General features: G+C 48.2%; 5 protein-coding genes across 5 annotated transcripts; 3 read left to right on the forward strand and 2 right to left on the reverse strand.

Annotated features, from left to right (window-relative positions):
* Positions 1-1482: 1482 nt before the first annotated feature.
* On the forward strand, positions 1483-4192 carry UV8b_07419 (uncharacterized protein; the record flags this gene model as incomplete). Its single annotated transcript, XM_043144916.1, has 5 exons — positions 1483-1845; positions 1917-2116; positions 2178-2511; positions 2568-2758; positions 2821-4192. The coding sequence occupies 5 exons, from the start codon at positions 1483-1485 to the stop codon at positions 4190-4192; spliced, it is 2460 nt and encodes an 819-aa protein (XP_043000851.1).
* A 2008-nt stretch (positions 4193-6200) lies between these two features.
* On the reverse strand, positions 6201-6809 carry UV8b_07420 (uncharacterized protein; the record flags this gene model as incomplete). Its single annotated transcript, XM_043144917.1, has 2 exons — positions 6201-6559; positions 6698-6809. 2 exons carry the CDS (start codon positions 6807-6809, stop codon positions 6201-6203), a joined length of 471 nt encoding a protein of 156 aa, XP_043000852.1.
* A 3145-nt stretch (positions 6810-9954) lies between these two features.
* On the forward strand, positions 9955-11006 carry UV8b_07421 (uncharacterized protein; the record flags this gene model as incomplete). Its single annotated transcript, XM_043144918.1, has 4 exons — positions 9955-10006; positions 10051-10140; positions 10211-10336; positions 10504-11006. The coding sequence occupies 4 exons, from the start codon at positions 9955-9957 to the stop codon at positions 11004-11006; spliced, it is 771 nt and encodes a 256-aa protein (XP_043000853.1).
* Positions 11007-11037: 31 nt separating this feature from the next.
* On the reverse strand, positions 11038-11664 carry UV8b_07422 (uncharacterized protein; the record flags this gene model as incomplete). Its single annotated transcript, XM_043144919.1, has 1 exon — positions 11038-11664. One exon carries the CDS (start codon positions 11662-11664, stop codon positions 11038-11040), a length of 627 nt encoding a protein of 208 aa, XP_043000854.1.
* Positions 11665-12194: 530 nt separating this feature from the next.
* On the forward strand, positions 12195-14628 carry UV8b_07423 (uncharacterized protein; the record flags this gene model as incomplete). The annotated part of the gene is made up of 2 exons (XM_043144920.1): positions 12195-14303; positions 14380-14628. The coding sequence occupies 2 exons, from the start codon at positions 12195-12197 to the stop codon at positions 14626-14628; spliced, it is 2358 nt and encodes a 785-aa protein (XP_043000855.1).
* Between the last annotated feature and the right edge of the window lie 53 nt (positions 14629-14681).

Raw genomic sequence — 14681 nt, forward strand, 5'->3', positions numbered from 1 at the left:
CAAATTGAACCTGAATAGGCAATAAAGTAATCGCCCGCCGGCTGATGACTCGGGCTATTTTTCTGATATCAGAGATGACTGTTTCTTTTTTTTTTATTCTTGTTATTGGTTTTTTCTTGTGATTTTTTTTTCTTGTTCCTCTTTTTTATTCTGAACTGTTCGAGGTCAGCACAGTAATGTCATGCTCCAAGGTCCTGCTGATGAAGAAAATAGAACCGTTTTTATTCGCGGTTGATAAGCCTGGTTCGAGCTTGTCATAGAAAGTGAGTGGGCGGAAGAGGGGTCGTCTAATTTGTTCCGTTGACAGCTTCCCAACTTGGCTTCCCAACTTGCAAGGGGCCCGCAACTTGTCTCAGATGGCTTGCTTACTGGTCGGACGGCCGCTCGACTTTTGAAGAGAATCTAAGTACTTGGTGATAGCCGTGCAGTTAAAGGGAGATTAGGAGCTGGGAAATAATGTTCATCGAGCATCAGAAAGAAGGTTTCAGTCATGTAGCATTTAATAAGTCTACTACGCTCAGATTTCATTATCTAGCATGCTTAGAAAATCGCGCGGGGAGGTAGCTTATTCCTCTGACGTAATGCTGCGAGGGCCGGACTGGACGTCTTCCTGATGTAATTGACTAACCAACGAAAACTACCTGAGGCAGGATTTCCGACGAATACCCGGCTTCTACGGGAAGGTCAAGGAAGGCTTCAGCGGAAAGAAGATCGCTTTTGCATTCAAAACCGGCCATGTCATTCCATTTTCACCAGGAAATTGCCAGATTATCGCTGCCTTTCGTTCTCTGTCCCCCCCCCCCTCTTCCCAAAGCTCCGAATCGTCATCTGCGCAGCGTGGTTGGGCATAAAAACTTGAAACCGTATCTAGCGGACTCATTGGCTGGACTGACATAGTCGTGCTCGTTCAATAATCAATGCAAGCCTACCGTTCGATCACATGGACATCAGCTACCTTGTTCAACAGAATGCTTCAAATGCGAATGCGGGGAGGGGAGGCAGCATTCCTCTATGTCATAACAGTTTGATTATCATGCGTATCGAGGGAAATGACAGCTGCGCATCTCGCTTTACTGACCATGCAGCCACACTCTAAATATTCCCTCATAGTAACTTGAAACTTCCCTACATGATAGATATCCTTCCATAAACTCCGTAGCTTTGTGTCTGCTATTTCGAAATAAAGACTCGTATCGTAAAGATAACCACTACTCTCATTGCAGGCCAGGCGCCTCGTGGAATACTTGTTCTTGAACGTGATCCGGGACTAGAGGCGAGTTTAAATCCACCAATGACTCTAATTGGGGCCTAACGAGCTTTGTTCTCAACTCACTGTAATTGCCCAAGTACCCAGGTACCGCACTTATCGATAACCCGTCGCAGTTGCTTTTGCTCGAAATTTCAATCACTTTTGCGACATCGACACCTTCTTACCGGCACGACGGACGGACCTGGGCTTCTCGGCGGCGAGCAGTACTCGCCATGGATTCTCCGCAGGACTTCAAATTGCTGCAAGAGGGAATTCAGAAGTCTCTAGTCTCCACCGTCAAATCCATCAATCGCATCGCTGCAGAAGACTTGAACTTTCAGAGAACAGTAAACCCCGACGTTGCGGAACAGCTCGATGATAAATCCGTCCGCGTCCTCGAGCTGTCCGCACGACTTCTCGAATCCGCGGCTAAAGCGTGCGGCCTCCAGACGCCCCGCCTCGAAGATGCCGAAGATATCGACATGAATTGGAAGTCCGTTGTGGACGTTGTGGATTCCGTCTTGGAGAGGGCTGACACAGCCTTGGACGAGTACACTGGCTTAATCAAGAGAAAAGATCCCCCGACCGCCGATTCTGTGGGTGTTTGGCCCTTCAAAAGTCCCTTGCGGATACATTATTTCTACTTGGCTCCAGCTAACGTTCAAAGGGCCCAATGTCCAAGAGAACAAAATCTACTGTCAAAGTTATTCGAAATGCCAACGTCACCAAGCCTCAGACCATTTTTGAGAACAAACCAGACAACTTCCCCACTGGGCCCTGGAAACCGATTCTAACCAAGAAACCACATGCTACTGTATCACTAGAGGAAAGTCTCGTGACAGACGAGACGGTAGACGGTACATTACAGTGAGTGCGCAGCCTTTAACCTGACTCCCATTAGCTCGCCATTGACTAAAGAACACACAAGATTCAAGCATCCGTATGAGATGGAAATTTTAGAAACACGGTATTCACAGTGGTTGTTCCAGAAATCGGAGCCCCTACCTTCAAAGCCTGCCGAATCCACAAAAGCCATTTGGGTAGATACTTTTGAGGGAGTTGAAGATATGCTGAAACATCTAAAGAAGGCCAAAGAAATTGCTGTGGATTTAGAGCATCACGACTATCGAACATATGCGGGGCTTGTTTGTTTGATGCAAGTAAGCACCCGAGAAAATGACTGGATTGTAGACACGTTGAGGCCTTGGCGTCATAAACTCGAGGTTCTCAATGAAGTCTTTGCCGACCCCAGCATTGTCAAGGTAAGAAGTAATGATGGAGAAGCATTTTATTGCATTGCTGACCTCAATAATAATAGGTTTTTCACGGTGCATACATGGACATGATTTGGCTCCAAAGAGATCTAGGCCTGTACGTGAATGGACTTTTCGACACTTACTTTGCTTGTGATTTGTTACGATACCCAGGCAGGAGCCTAGCGTTTTTGCTTTCCAAGTTCGTCAACTTTGATGCCGACAAGCAGTATCAATTAGCAGATTGGAGGATACGGTATGTCTTGCTCGTGCCAACCAGCCTTGCGACGAAGCATACGCTAACCCGCTCTCTTCGAGACCAATTCCCGGGGAAATGCTGTATTACGCTCGATCTGACACCCACTATCTGCTTTACATATTTGACCACGTTCGTAATGAACTTATTGAAGCTTCGGACAGGACCCAGCCAGAGACAGACCTGATCAAGCAAGCATTGGACAGGTCGAGAGAGCTATCACTCTCGCGGCATCAACATCCAGACTGCAACGAAGCTACAGGTGAAGGACCAAGAGGGTGGTATAATTATATGCTTAAAAACTCACATCTTAATTTCGATGAGAAACAGTTTGCTGTTTTCAAGGCTCTATGGAAATGGCGCGATGAGACCGCCCGCCAAGAGGACGAAAGCCCCAACTTTGTGCTCGGAACCTCCAATGTCACAGAAATTGCGCGCGTCAACCCGCCCGACGTGAAAGCTCTGCACAGCTTACTTCCTCTATCGGCACCGCTTGCTCGAGCAAGGCTGAATGATGTCTGGAACCGGGTTCTGGACGCCAAAGCTGAAGCCGGACCAAGCTTGCTGCAGTACTTTGCATCCATGGCACCCGAGACTGTAACCAAGGACAGATTGTCAAGGCTTCCCAACGAGACTGTGCGGCTACCACATCTGGAAGGGACAAGACTAGTAGTACCCAAGATGACTCAGTCAAAACTCTTTGGCAGCATGGCCGTCAGTTCGTTGTGGGAAGAATCAAAGAAGCTCTCAGCAGAGCTAGGAGGTAACATTCCATTTCCTTGGCAACGATTTGTCCAGGATTCTGCTACAGCATTGGGCGACGCACATACCGAGTCAGTTGCTGGTCAAGTCATAGAGGAACCCTCTTCAACGCTTGAGACACGGAAGACGGCCGTCGCAGTAACACTGGAAGACCAGGACGAAGAATTTACTCTTAAGGCCGGTCGAAAGCGGAAGCAAGAGCAAGAGCCGGAACCGGATCAAGAGGACACCACGTCATCATCTGGCGAATATGAATTGGAACCCAAATCTTCTACGGACGAGAATGTTCCTCTGACTGGCGCAGATGGGACTCTTTCTATCGTGGATAAGCCACGTAGAGCGAAAAAGAAACAGGGCCGATCAGAACGAAGATTACGAGAAGAGCAGCAGGAGACCGAACTTGCAAACAAGCGTGAAGCCAAACTCGCTCGCAAAGCTAAAAAGCAAGAGCATCGAGCGAGGGTGGCGAAAGAGCAGGAGAAGAAGTATTCAGCGGTACCGTTTGACTACAGCACGGCCCCGACAGTAATGCATGCTAGTCGGAACAACACTGTAGGGAAAGAGTCAAGGAAGGTGTTTGATCCTTACACCAAGACTGCGGATGAGGGCATCAAGGGTGCAAGGAAGATGCCTCCTGTAAGAGGGGAGAAGAGCGCTACCTTCAGGAAATAGTCGTTGGCTAGTGTACGAGGCTATTTGCAACCCTGGTGTACGAATTGTCCCGTCCTTGACCTTGATAAAAGCGCCTGCGAAATTGTGGCCTTGGGATCAACAATGGTTATGTATGACGCGGTTTTTCCCGCTGATTGCCTCTACGGACATGGTCGGCATCCTCTTATTATCACCATCATCATTATTTTCCCCTTCATCTTTTCTGCATTCTTAATTGAGATAAGCAACCATCCGTCTCCTTCAGAACAATCATCGACGGTATATATCTATCGTTGTCAGATCCAAGGCGCCTGAAAATTCGGACCGCAATCGCTGCCGTTATTACCTGTGCGGCTTGTGCCTGGCGATTCGTGCAGTTGTTGCAGGTCATGTGACGCTTGCGTGAGGGGAAGTGCGGAGAAGGACGCCCCTGCTGGGTTAACATGAAGCTCAAAACCTTTGTCTCTTTATAATACATAGAGTAATTTGCCTTTCGTTCGGTCCGCACTCTTGACGCTCTTGTCACTGAAAATCAATGGCCATGACCCAGTTATTCATTACCAGCTCGATAATACCACATATCGGTCACAACGCGTCATGAAAGAAGTTATGATACTTTCTCCATCTGGGATTGAGTCCGTGCCAGGACTTTAAACGTCTTAAGCAGGAATGGTTGTGCAAACGGATGGCATTAACAATCTTCAGCTCGTTCATCAATAGACATCACTCCCCATCGTCTTCTGGGATACATGCCATTTACGTGGTATGCCAATATTGCTGCGCGTGGCAATGCAGGCTTCCTGCCCATGGCAAAAACCAACGGCTTCACGTGTGTGGATGTAAAACTTATCTCTCGCTTTACCTGCCAAACTCGGGGCTTTTGGGGAAGCATCAAATTTCCGATATTGACACAGCAGACTGATTTCTCGTGCATTTCTCGTTGGCATCCGCGCTGTATGACAGAACCATAGATCGTGGTATTGCCGAGACTTGGAGCGAGACACTCATCAACTTCTTGGAGAGGAGTTTAGGGTTCCTGCTACGAGTTTCTTTATCTATGACGCTTTGTACAGGCCATTCTACCGTGACGTTCCCTTCGACCTGGGAAAGCGGTCACACATTGCAGTCATACCTGGCAACTTCTCAAATGCTGTTCCGAGACAGCTCAATGGATACTATCTGGCTCGCCAATGCATGCCACGGGGCTATAAAACTGGCCCCCCATTATTTCAAGTCGATGGAGACCCGCTCCAAAGGAAAACAGCCCGGAAATTGGCGCCTTGCGGAGTGATATTCGTGGGATCAAAGACCCAGGTCAAGTGCTGACTATCCAGCGACGCTCTCTCCTTGACAACCATGTCGGGCTGCAGTGAATGGGCCGTCCAGCCGGCGATTGATAACCTGATGAATCATCTCCACCAAACGATGCGGTAAAGCTCTCAGATCAGCGGGTCGAGACGGTGCCCGACACACTGCGGAATCTACTGCCAGCGCACATGGATTAGCTCTATAGAACTTCCACAGATATCCAGACTTCCGATGACGAGAAAATTATGCCAGTCGCCGACTCATTATTATTCACGTCGATTCTTGGTTAGCACAACATACTCCGTGTCAGACCTAAGCCACCTATCGAGTAATGAATTGCGTATTATAATTCTTTAACATAGGAAAAGAAACGCTCCTTCATTTGTCCAAGATTGGAGATAAATGAGACTTTTATTTTACAAGTCAATTCCACAGAGGAACTCGCCGAGATACCCAAGCTCTATCACAAAAGCGACGTCCTTCTGTTTCGAAGACGCTCCCAAATCTATGACCTCTAAGATGCAATTCTCGCCATTCTATATCACACTGGTTTGCAGCTGACGCTTATGACGCTGGACACTGGATGTCGCATGAACTCATACAAAAGCTTCGCCGCTGACAATAGCGCTCCATCATACGGCACGAGCTCTGACGATGTTAATGGGTATATTTAAGTCTGTTTACTCAGTTAGCAGAGTGTCGATAAAGCTAAAGCGATAGGTCAAAGGTTAAGCTGTAGACATACAAACTTGGCCATGAGGGCAACCATGAGATCGAAAAGACCAATGGCTTCGACGAAGGCGAAACCCAAAATAGCGTAAGAGAAGAGCTGGCCTCGGAGAGCAGGGTTGCGGGCAACACCGTTCAACAGGGCGGCAAAGACGAGACCGATACCGATACCAGCACCAGTCAGACCGATGGCAGCGGAACCCATGCCCAAGTTCTTGGAAACCTCGACCATAGCCTGAGCGATCTCGGATGAGTATGCACGGCGCTGGACCTGGAAGGCATTTCGGGCGGTGGCCTGAAGCAGAGTGGTAGCCTGCTGACGCCTCAGGGTCTGGAGAGGGCTGGCAGAGCCTGCAATGCGCCTGTTAGCAAGTCAAACCTATCGATTGTCCGGGTAGAGTGTTGAATGGGTTTGGCTGTCTGATGAGATGACACGCCAAGAGCATGGCAAGAAACGGCAAGCTTCTTCTAGGCATGAGTCTATCTTACCAGTGATGGTGCGCTTGGAAGCAGCAGCGACGGGAGCCCGGATGGCAGGACGAGCAACCTTGGTGGCCATCTGGCTAGCCAGGCGGGAAGCAAAAACACGGGGAGCGGCCATTGTGAATACTGTGTGTCAAATGGGAGGAGTTGACTTGTGGGATTGGAAGGAAGGGTCTGGAAGATGGAAGAGAGAGCGGAGGGAAGAGATGGGAAGGGAGGAAAAGTTTGGAGCTGGGAAGGAGAGCAGAAAAAGGTTCCACTGTGGGAATGGAAACGGGGGGAGGAGGGCAAGGGGGGTTTGGCAGAGAAGAGACCAGGCCGGGGCAACGGGGTACGGACAATGAGGCAGATTTGGAAAAGCGGAAATATGTGGCAGCGAGAAGTTCACAGCAGGAGCCCGTGGTCGATGGGCGTGTGATATCTTGAGGCACACGGCAGGCTGTCCAGGCACATGGCCATTCGGGGGAAGCCGGGTGGATACAGCTCCAAAGACGATAACGGGGTGGCTCTATGATGGATGATGGAACAGAAACAGGGCCTGAGGCGCTTAATTTTTTTTTTTTCCTCGCAATTATGGCAAATTTTCATGGGGAGGGGGAAGGGCCATGCCTCATGAATCATGAGCTGTTCAAGTTTCGTTGAGGCTTTGGAGTCGGGAGAAGAAAACCAGAGCGGGAGAGTCGGAAGCTTTCGGGGCATCGCGATACATATCAAGCCCACGCATCTGTTCTCTCAGTCAAAAATATATTCGACTTACGGAATCTTCAAGCTCTACTTATTTGCCAACGCCCGACGACCGGGAAGACGATGAGAAAAATTTTCAGTGGGTATCATTACTGGGCAGCTGTCTGAGGCAGAAAAAAAATTATGAAGCTGATAAGGTCTGCGCACGGGTACCCGGATCCATGAAGGATGAGGCAATGGGGCTTGCAAATATACGGAGCGCAGGCCCACAGTTGCGCCAAGTTGAGACAGGGTGTGCGACCGTTGACCCATATAACGGGTGCCTTGAATGAAACGCTTGAGCTATCTCGACCTCGTCGGTGCGCTGCGGTGACTTGACCAGGGACTCAGGAAACACAATTCAGCAGCCATACCTGACAACGCGGGTGGGTAGAGTGGGTTCCGTGCAGGGATCAACAACCGAGCTCGGCGAAAGCCATCTGGCCAGCGAAAAGGACGAGAAGACGGTTGGGTTGCAGAGTACGGAGTAACACTATACACCATTTGTTGTTGCGGCGAGCAGAGCGGACGATATTGATAAGCTATGGGAACACGCTCATTGCCTATGGGGCAGATGTGGGTAGGGGGGGGGAGGATATATAATGAAGCTGTCCTGCACCCGTTCGGCCAAGATACGGCGGCCTTAGTTATTTCATTTCAGAATCGACACGACTCGACCAACTGACTTCAAGCCGAGCGAAATGGCGAATAGCGAAATGAGCCTGGCATCGGAACTCGCCTTCTAGCCAGCCAGTTTGCATCTTAGATTCCACAGCCGCCATCCGACTCAACTCGCATGCAGATATCACAGGAAGTCGAACATGCAGGCACCGTTGACTACCGATATGTTTTGATGACAAGGTGAACAGCAGGACACCAAGCCAGGTGACCACAACGATGGACGAGAGGAACTACTCTGTCGTCACAGACACGACCTTTTTGTCAAACATGCCGACAGAATAGTCTGTCTGATGATGCCACACGCAAGTACTCAGTACTCGGCCACAATCGCAACGGCGGAAGTGATCGTTATCGTCCCGGAATGTCGTCGTGACTGACCTGGGCAACATGCCCAGCCTGCTACGGAGTAGTCCATACCATAATAGCTCGACACTTGCAACCTCGTCTCATAGCATCATTAGAATTTACAGTCAACACCAGGAGCCCTGCCAGATCCAAGCTCGTGCTCCAGTCCAATGAAAACCTGAATAGTGCGGCCTTAGCCTGCCCCCTATCTTTAGCGGGGGCCGTTATCAGTCTGGTGCGTTACGTGGTGTGTCTGCCGAATCACCGTCGTCGGAGGAGGAAATTTTTTTTCGGCATCTGACATTGACATCCGGCCCCTTTTTAGCTCAGGGGTTTGCAGCCGAGGAGTGATGGGTCCAAAGGTGCAGATCTAATGACGCAGGCTTGCTTTTGCCGACAGCCATATTATCAGGGAAATCGTAGCTTTGCCTGGAGATTTGCGAAGAAACCGGAAGGCAAGCAGCTCCTTCCCGCTTTCCCTCTTTGAAATATAGTGAGGGCGTCCGGTGGAGAAATCTTTTTGGATTATCCGGGGATTAGTCAATAAAATTAGTAAAGTATTATAGTATCTTACTTCTACCAAGAAATGAAATAAAAAAGAATACAAATTTACAAAAAATGCGGTGATATTCTGCTATACTAAGCGCGGTGAAGAGTTAGATACTGTCATGCTTTCTAGGCAGAGGCTTGCGGCAGGCGGCCCTCCGCAGGGCACCCGGAGGAAATACTATTGTATTATGGTACAGCGCGTTGAGTTATATTGTATTATTGCGGTATAGTAAGGCGGTGAAATAAAGCAGAATCATAAAGCAGTCGAGGGTTACTGCTAAAAGACTACACTAGCAGCTATTTTCTAGCAGCTGTCTAACGTACTACATAGCACGGATAAATACTGAAGATGCTTTCGGTAAGTATGATAGTAGCTACTACAGTAGGTCATAGCAGCTAAGCTGGACTAATCAATATTAACCCGCCTGGCTACCTCCGCTTTCGCTGTGCCTTTGGCACCGAAGGATTCGGCGGCACCCTACCTTCAATAAGAAACGGCACGACTTCTAAAGACCGCTACTCAATCCAGGTATTCGCCCAGTATTGAGCATATCTTCCTCTTCACCATCTCAGCAGTCAATATACGGTCACATATCATTCGACACTCTGGGCCACACCGATCCTGGTCAGTTGTCGCAAAGCAGTTAACCATGCATGGGTGACGGTCTGTAAAGAGGATTTCATATGCAGCGTCAATTTGTAGGGTCTTGAGTCTTGTCAATATATACTCTAACATTAATCGGTGTAGGTCACATTGATTACACCCTATAACAATCTCTGCCCAGTAGTACATGATAGCATCCTAAGCAACAGAATGCCGCCTATATCCTAGCTTCTTACTTCGTCACTCGGGAAAATGCTACAGAGCAGGAAATTACTTGATCTTGCTCAAACAGGCATGTTCGGCCTTACGATGCCTTGGCGATGGGGTTGATTAACGGTAGCATGCAAAAAACATTACAATAATGTCCGCAGCAGACACATCCAGCGTTACCAACGGATTCTTTATTGCCATAGGTAGGACGAAATGGACATGAAATTGGTTCTCACTAAGACATTAGGCCTTCTTACGATGCATTTAGACGAGTCGACTTTTCAGAAGACCGGATTATCAGGCCAATCAATAAACATCGGCCATCAGACTGTCTGGCGTGAGTCTCTAGACTTTGAAGTCGGATTTTAGTTTGCCGAGTAACAGCGGGAAGCTAATGTCAGGATAAGGTATATCAATTAGCTTGGAAAGTTCACAGACTTTTTACGAGAAAGCAAACGAGCGCCTGATGCGTGCTTGTGAAACTATATTGAGCCGGTCACTAAACTGGATGGTTTGTGAGATAAGTGGATCAGGTCAGATTGCCCTGCCCGTATTCTCCTTGTCTACTCCAGGTTACATGTATGCATGCGAGCCTAGCCCTGCTTTTCCTCTGCTTTTGAATCCTTGGCTCCTCCATTCAATTCTGTGACCTCTTCGATATGCTGAACCGATTATCAATGCTGACGTGGAAAAATACAAGGCCTTGCCTCGGATACGTTAAAGAATTTCGATTCAAGATTAAAGAAGCGCACCGTCCTTCCAAACATATCCCAAAGCATTGTCGCGTCGCCAGATCCTGTCTTGGCCGACATTAAAACATGGAGTAGTACCAAGCAACAAGATCATGAGCAAAAAGCTCTCGATTTATATGAGTGGCTATCGTTGGTCAGCTTGGAAAGCGCTCTAGTGAAAACTGGAAATGTGACTGACTCCTTCCTGTCCCGCTACCAGCACAACAGTCGCGATGCTGATCAAGATCAAATCAAGGTTTGCGTAATCAGCTGGTCTGGGCTCATTGGAAGTACTTGGTTCCACAATTTGGTCCGAGACGGATTGATGATGCGTCGAGGGCGGAGTTGGATATTAATTAATGCAACTAGATGTAACAGCCTCGCAACAGGTGGGAGTCTCGAGCTGAAACTACTTCGACCATGCATGCAGGAAGACCAGTACCTAATGTGGCACATCCGGAGCGCTCCTTGAGCCCTCAGGCCTGCCTAGGTCTCACGCTCCGCTAGTCACTCAGTCGTTGTTTCAAAACGGCATCCGCGACTAATCTGCGTAAATCTGCCTGGCCGGATGGGTCATTGAAGTCATCCCGCTGTGCTAAATCTTCTATGCGACGACGAAACTCTTGGTCAACTTCAACAGGGATGTCTTCTGTTGAGTCAATCATTCCAATCTTGAGTCGTATACCAGGTGGTGGGGTACTAAGACGATCAGGAATAGTTTCAGCAGCCATAGCATCAGATAGTTTCCCCGTCTTGTTGGGTTCAATACTGGCCAAGTAGGCTGCAATATATGGAAAGTCACCCTCGGAAGCAATCTTTTCCGCAGCGGTCATGCCGCTGGCGCCTCGATAGTGCACATCGACTCCCAACTCCTCAACCAAAACCTTGGCGGCTTCCATCGTTTCTACCACGAAGAGCGCCGTTTCATCATCTTCGTCTTTCAGATTGACATCGACGTTGAGCTCGAGAACCAGCATCCGGAGTAAGTCGAGATGATTGTAGCTGGCTGCGGCATGAATGAGAGAATAGCCATGTTCGTCTTGTGCAGAAGCAAGGCTTGGATTCTCACGGAGCAGAGGCGCTAGGGAGGCATCGTTGTCAGCGGCAAGAAGGAATGGGTTTAACGACATGGTGAAATAAGATGTGGGCGAAAGTGGGCTTCGTCTGCGATGTAAAAACGGAACGGCAATAAAAGAGTTACGGTGAGCTGTAGGATCCACAATCTTCTATTGCAGCCTCACACCCCAGGCACCAAGTTGCCTGGGCCCACTTCAGTAGTTCTTTCCTTAATATCATCAGGATCGAGTTGGATATTTTCCAAATTTCCACATGTAGTCATACCCAAGAAACCGAAAATTTTAACCTTCTGAACATGCTTAGCATGCTATACTTGCTTATGGCCACTGACCCGTAGCTCTCCCCGATTTCTCAATTTGAACCGTTTTTTCCGTTGATTATTCTATTGGCAGCTCGTGGGTTCGTTCATTGTGATTGAACAACACATTGGCATGGCAGAAAACTTGCACTGAGTAGGAAATCAGACTCCGAATTCCGGGAACACGGGGTCGAAACCGAAGCAGGTGACTGCCGCTCCATCGTCCAGACTTACTGAAAAGGCTTTATGTCCCTTTCAACACCTCCTCTGCCCAACAGGCGCACCATGGCTGTGCCATATATACCTCAGGATGTTGACGAGGTCTCCGATATGTTGAAAGCATTGGAATCTGCTAGAAAAGATAAGCGGAAAATGGGGTTTGCCGTCAAAAAGACAAGCCTCAAAGTCCAATCTTCTGCCAATGGAGTCGTGGTTGATTCTTGGAAAATGCAAGATTGGGATTACAAGAGACCAAACTTGCCCACATATGCCCGCGGCCTTTTTACTACCGAAAACGTTAGTCGACGGCGAGCAGAGATAGTAGTCCGGGGCTATGATAAGTTTTTCAACGTCAATGAGGTAGCGGAAACGAAGTGGGAGGCAATCATCTCTAAAACCCTACCACCCTATGAAATCACACTCAAGGAAAACGGATGCATAATTTTTGTTTCTGGCCTTGAGGATGACACACTTCTCGTCTGCAGCAAGCACTCCACGGGGGACCGAGATGATATTCAAATCAGTCATGCTAGTGCTGGGGAACGTCACATTGAACGCCAGCTTGCTGGCATAGGGAAAACGAAGTCAGACTTGGCTAGGGAGCTTCGTAACCGCAATGCGACCGCAGTTGCCGAGCTTTGTGACGATGAGTTCGAGGAGCACGTCCTGGCTTACGACGCAGACAAGGCTGGTCTATATCTACACGGCATCAATCTCAACCTCCCCAAGTTTGTAACATATCCAAGCTCAGCAGTTCAACAATTCGCGGAAGAATGGGGTTTTATCAAGACTGGCTTGACAGTATTGAATGACGTTAACGAAGTGAAGGCTTTCTTAGAAAGTGTCGCGTTCACAGGGGCTTATGCCGGTAGAGAGGTAGAAGGCTTCGTCATCCGCTGTAAGATATGCAACGACCCGGCAACGCAAGTATTTCAAGACTGGTTTTTCAAGTACAAGTTCGAAGAGCCATACCTCATGTACCGACAGTGGAGAGAGTGCACCAAAGCACTGATAGCTGGCAAGCAACCACGGTTCAAGAAGCATCACAAGGTCACGGAAGAATATCTGCTGTACGCTTCCAAGCGCCTGGCAGCAGATCCGAACCTAGGTCAACTATACAACAAAAATCACGGTATAATATCGTTGCGGGATGACTTTCTCAAGTTCAAAAATCTCAACGGGTATGACGCAGCATGCCTGGATAATTCAGATTCTGTCGTTATGAATGAAATTACGGCCGATGTAATTCTATGCCCCATTGCCACGATAGGTTGTGGAAAGACAACGATTGCCTTGGCCATGTCGCAACTTTTTGGGTGGGGCCATGTTCAAAACGACGACATAGCGGGAAAGGGTCGACCTCCTCGATTCACCAAAGCAGTTCTTGACCAACTGCGCGACCATCCTGTTGTCTTTGCGGACCGAAACAACGCAACAAAGGTCGAGAGAAAACAATTCATTAGTGACGTGAAGTTGCAATATGCGAGGGCCAAACTTATTTGTTTGAACTTTGTCCACGATAGGGACTCTATAGACGATATTCGGAACGTCACACAAGCTAGAGTCTTAGCAAGAGGCGACAATCACCAGACTATCCATGCAGCAAGTGACAGAGACAAGTTTGTTGGGGTAATGGAAGGGTTCATTCGCAGATTTGAACCCTGCACCCCGTGTGCCGGCCCTGACGATGGCTTTGACTTTGTCATTGACCTAAACCCTAAAATAGGGAGTCGTCAAAATCTGGAAACTGTTGTGAGTAGATTGAAACAGCACTTTCCAAACCTGTTCGGGACTATGCCGTCTCCAGAACAATACGATGCTGCTATCAATACCGCTCTTGCATACCGACCCGCTTTTCGAGAACGCAAATCTGAAAATTCAGTGAATCATAGAAGCCAAAGGAAGAGAAGACTAGAATACATGTCTGTTGAAATCTCAAGTCACGAAGTCAATGACTTACTAGAAACGGCTTTCAACGAAGTGTCGCCAGAAAAAACCCGTTTCTATTTGCAATTAAAACGAACGAGACGTATTCAAAATACGTTTCATGTGACGCTCATGCACCGTGCAACCTCGAATGAGCGACCTGACCTCTGGAAGAAGTATGTTGACATTTGGGAAGCTTTTGGAGGTTCGAATTTGCCTCTTGGAAAATGCGACATATTGCTAGAAAGAGTATGGTATATTCCAGCTTTATCTTTCTCTCTGCGAGATGATCTGATTGTGGTCAAAGTGCCTAACAGTTTCACAGATTGTATTTGATGATCGTATTATGGCCGTTGTAGTGCGTCTAATTGACGACTCCGCTAATTGGGAATGTGTAAACCAAGTCGCACATATTACAGTGGGTACTCGAGATGATTCTGTGAAACCGAAGGAAAGCAATGACCTGTTGCAACGATGGATTGAATATGGGGCTGATGGTGAAGGTGTCAGCGAGTTGTTATTCAAAGATAAACCTACTTTTAGAGGTATTGTTAGAGGTATTGCCGCGAGATAATAGGATCTCTCGTTGCAATATCTCCAAGACCTCTTACAAGTTAGCGGCCACGA

The sequence above is a fragment of the Ustilaginoidea virens genome, chromosome 6 (genome assembly GCF_000687475.1).
Source record: "Ustilaginoidea virens chromosome 6, complete sequence".
NCBI lineage: Eukaryota > Fungi > Ascomycota > Sordariomycetes > Hypocreales > Clavicipitaceae > Ustilaginoidea > Ustilaginoidea virens.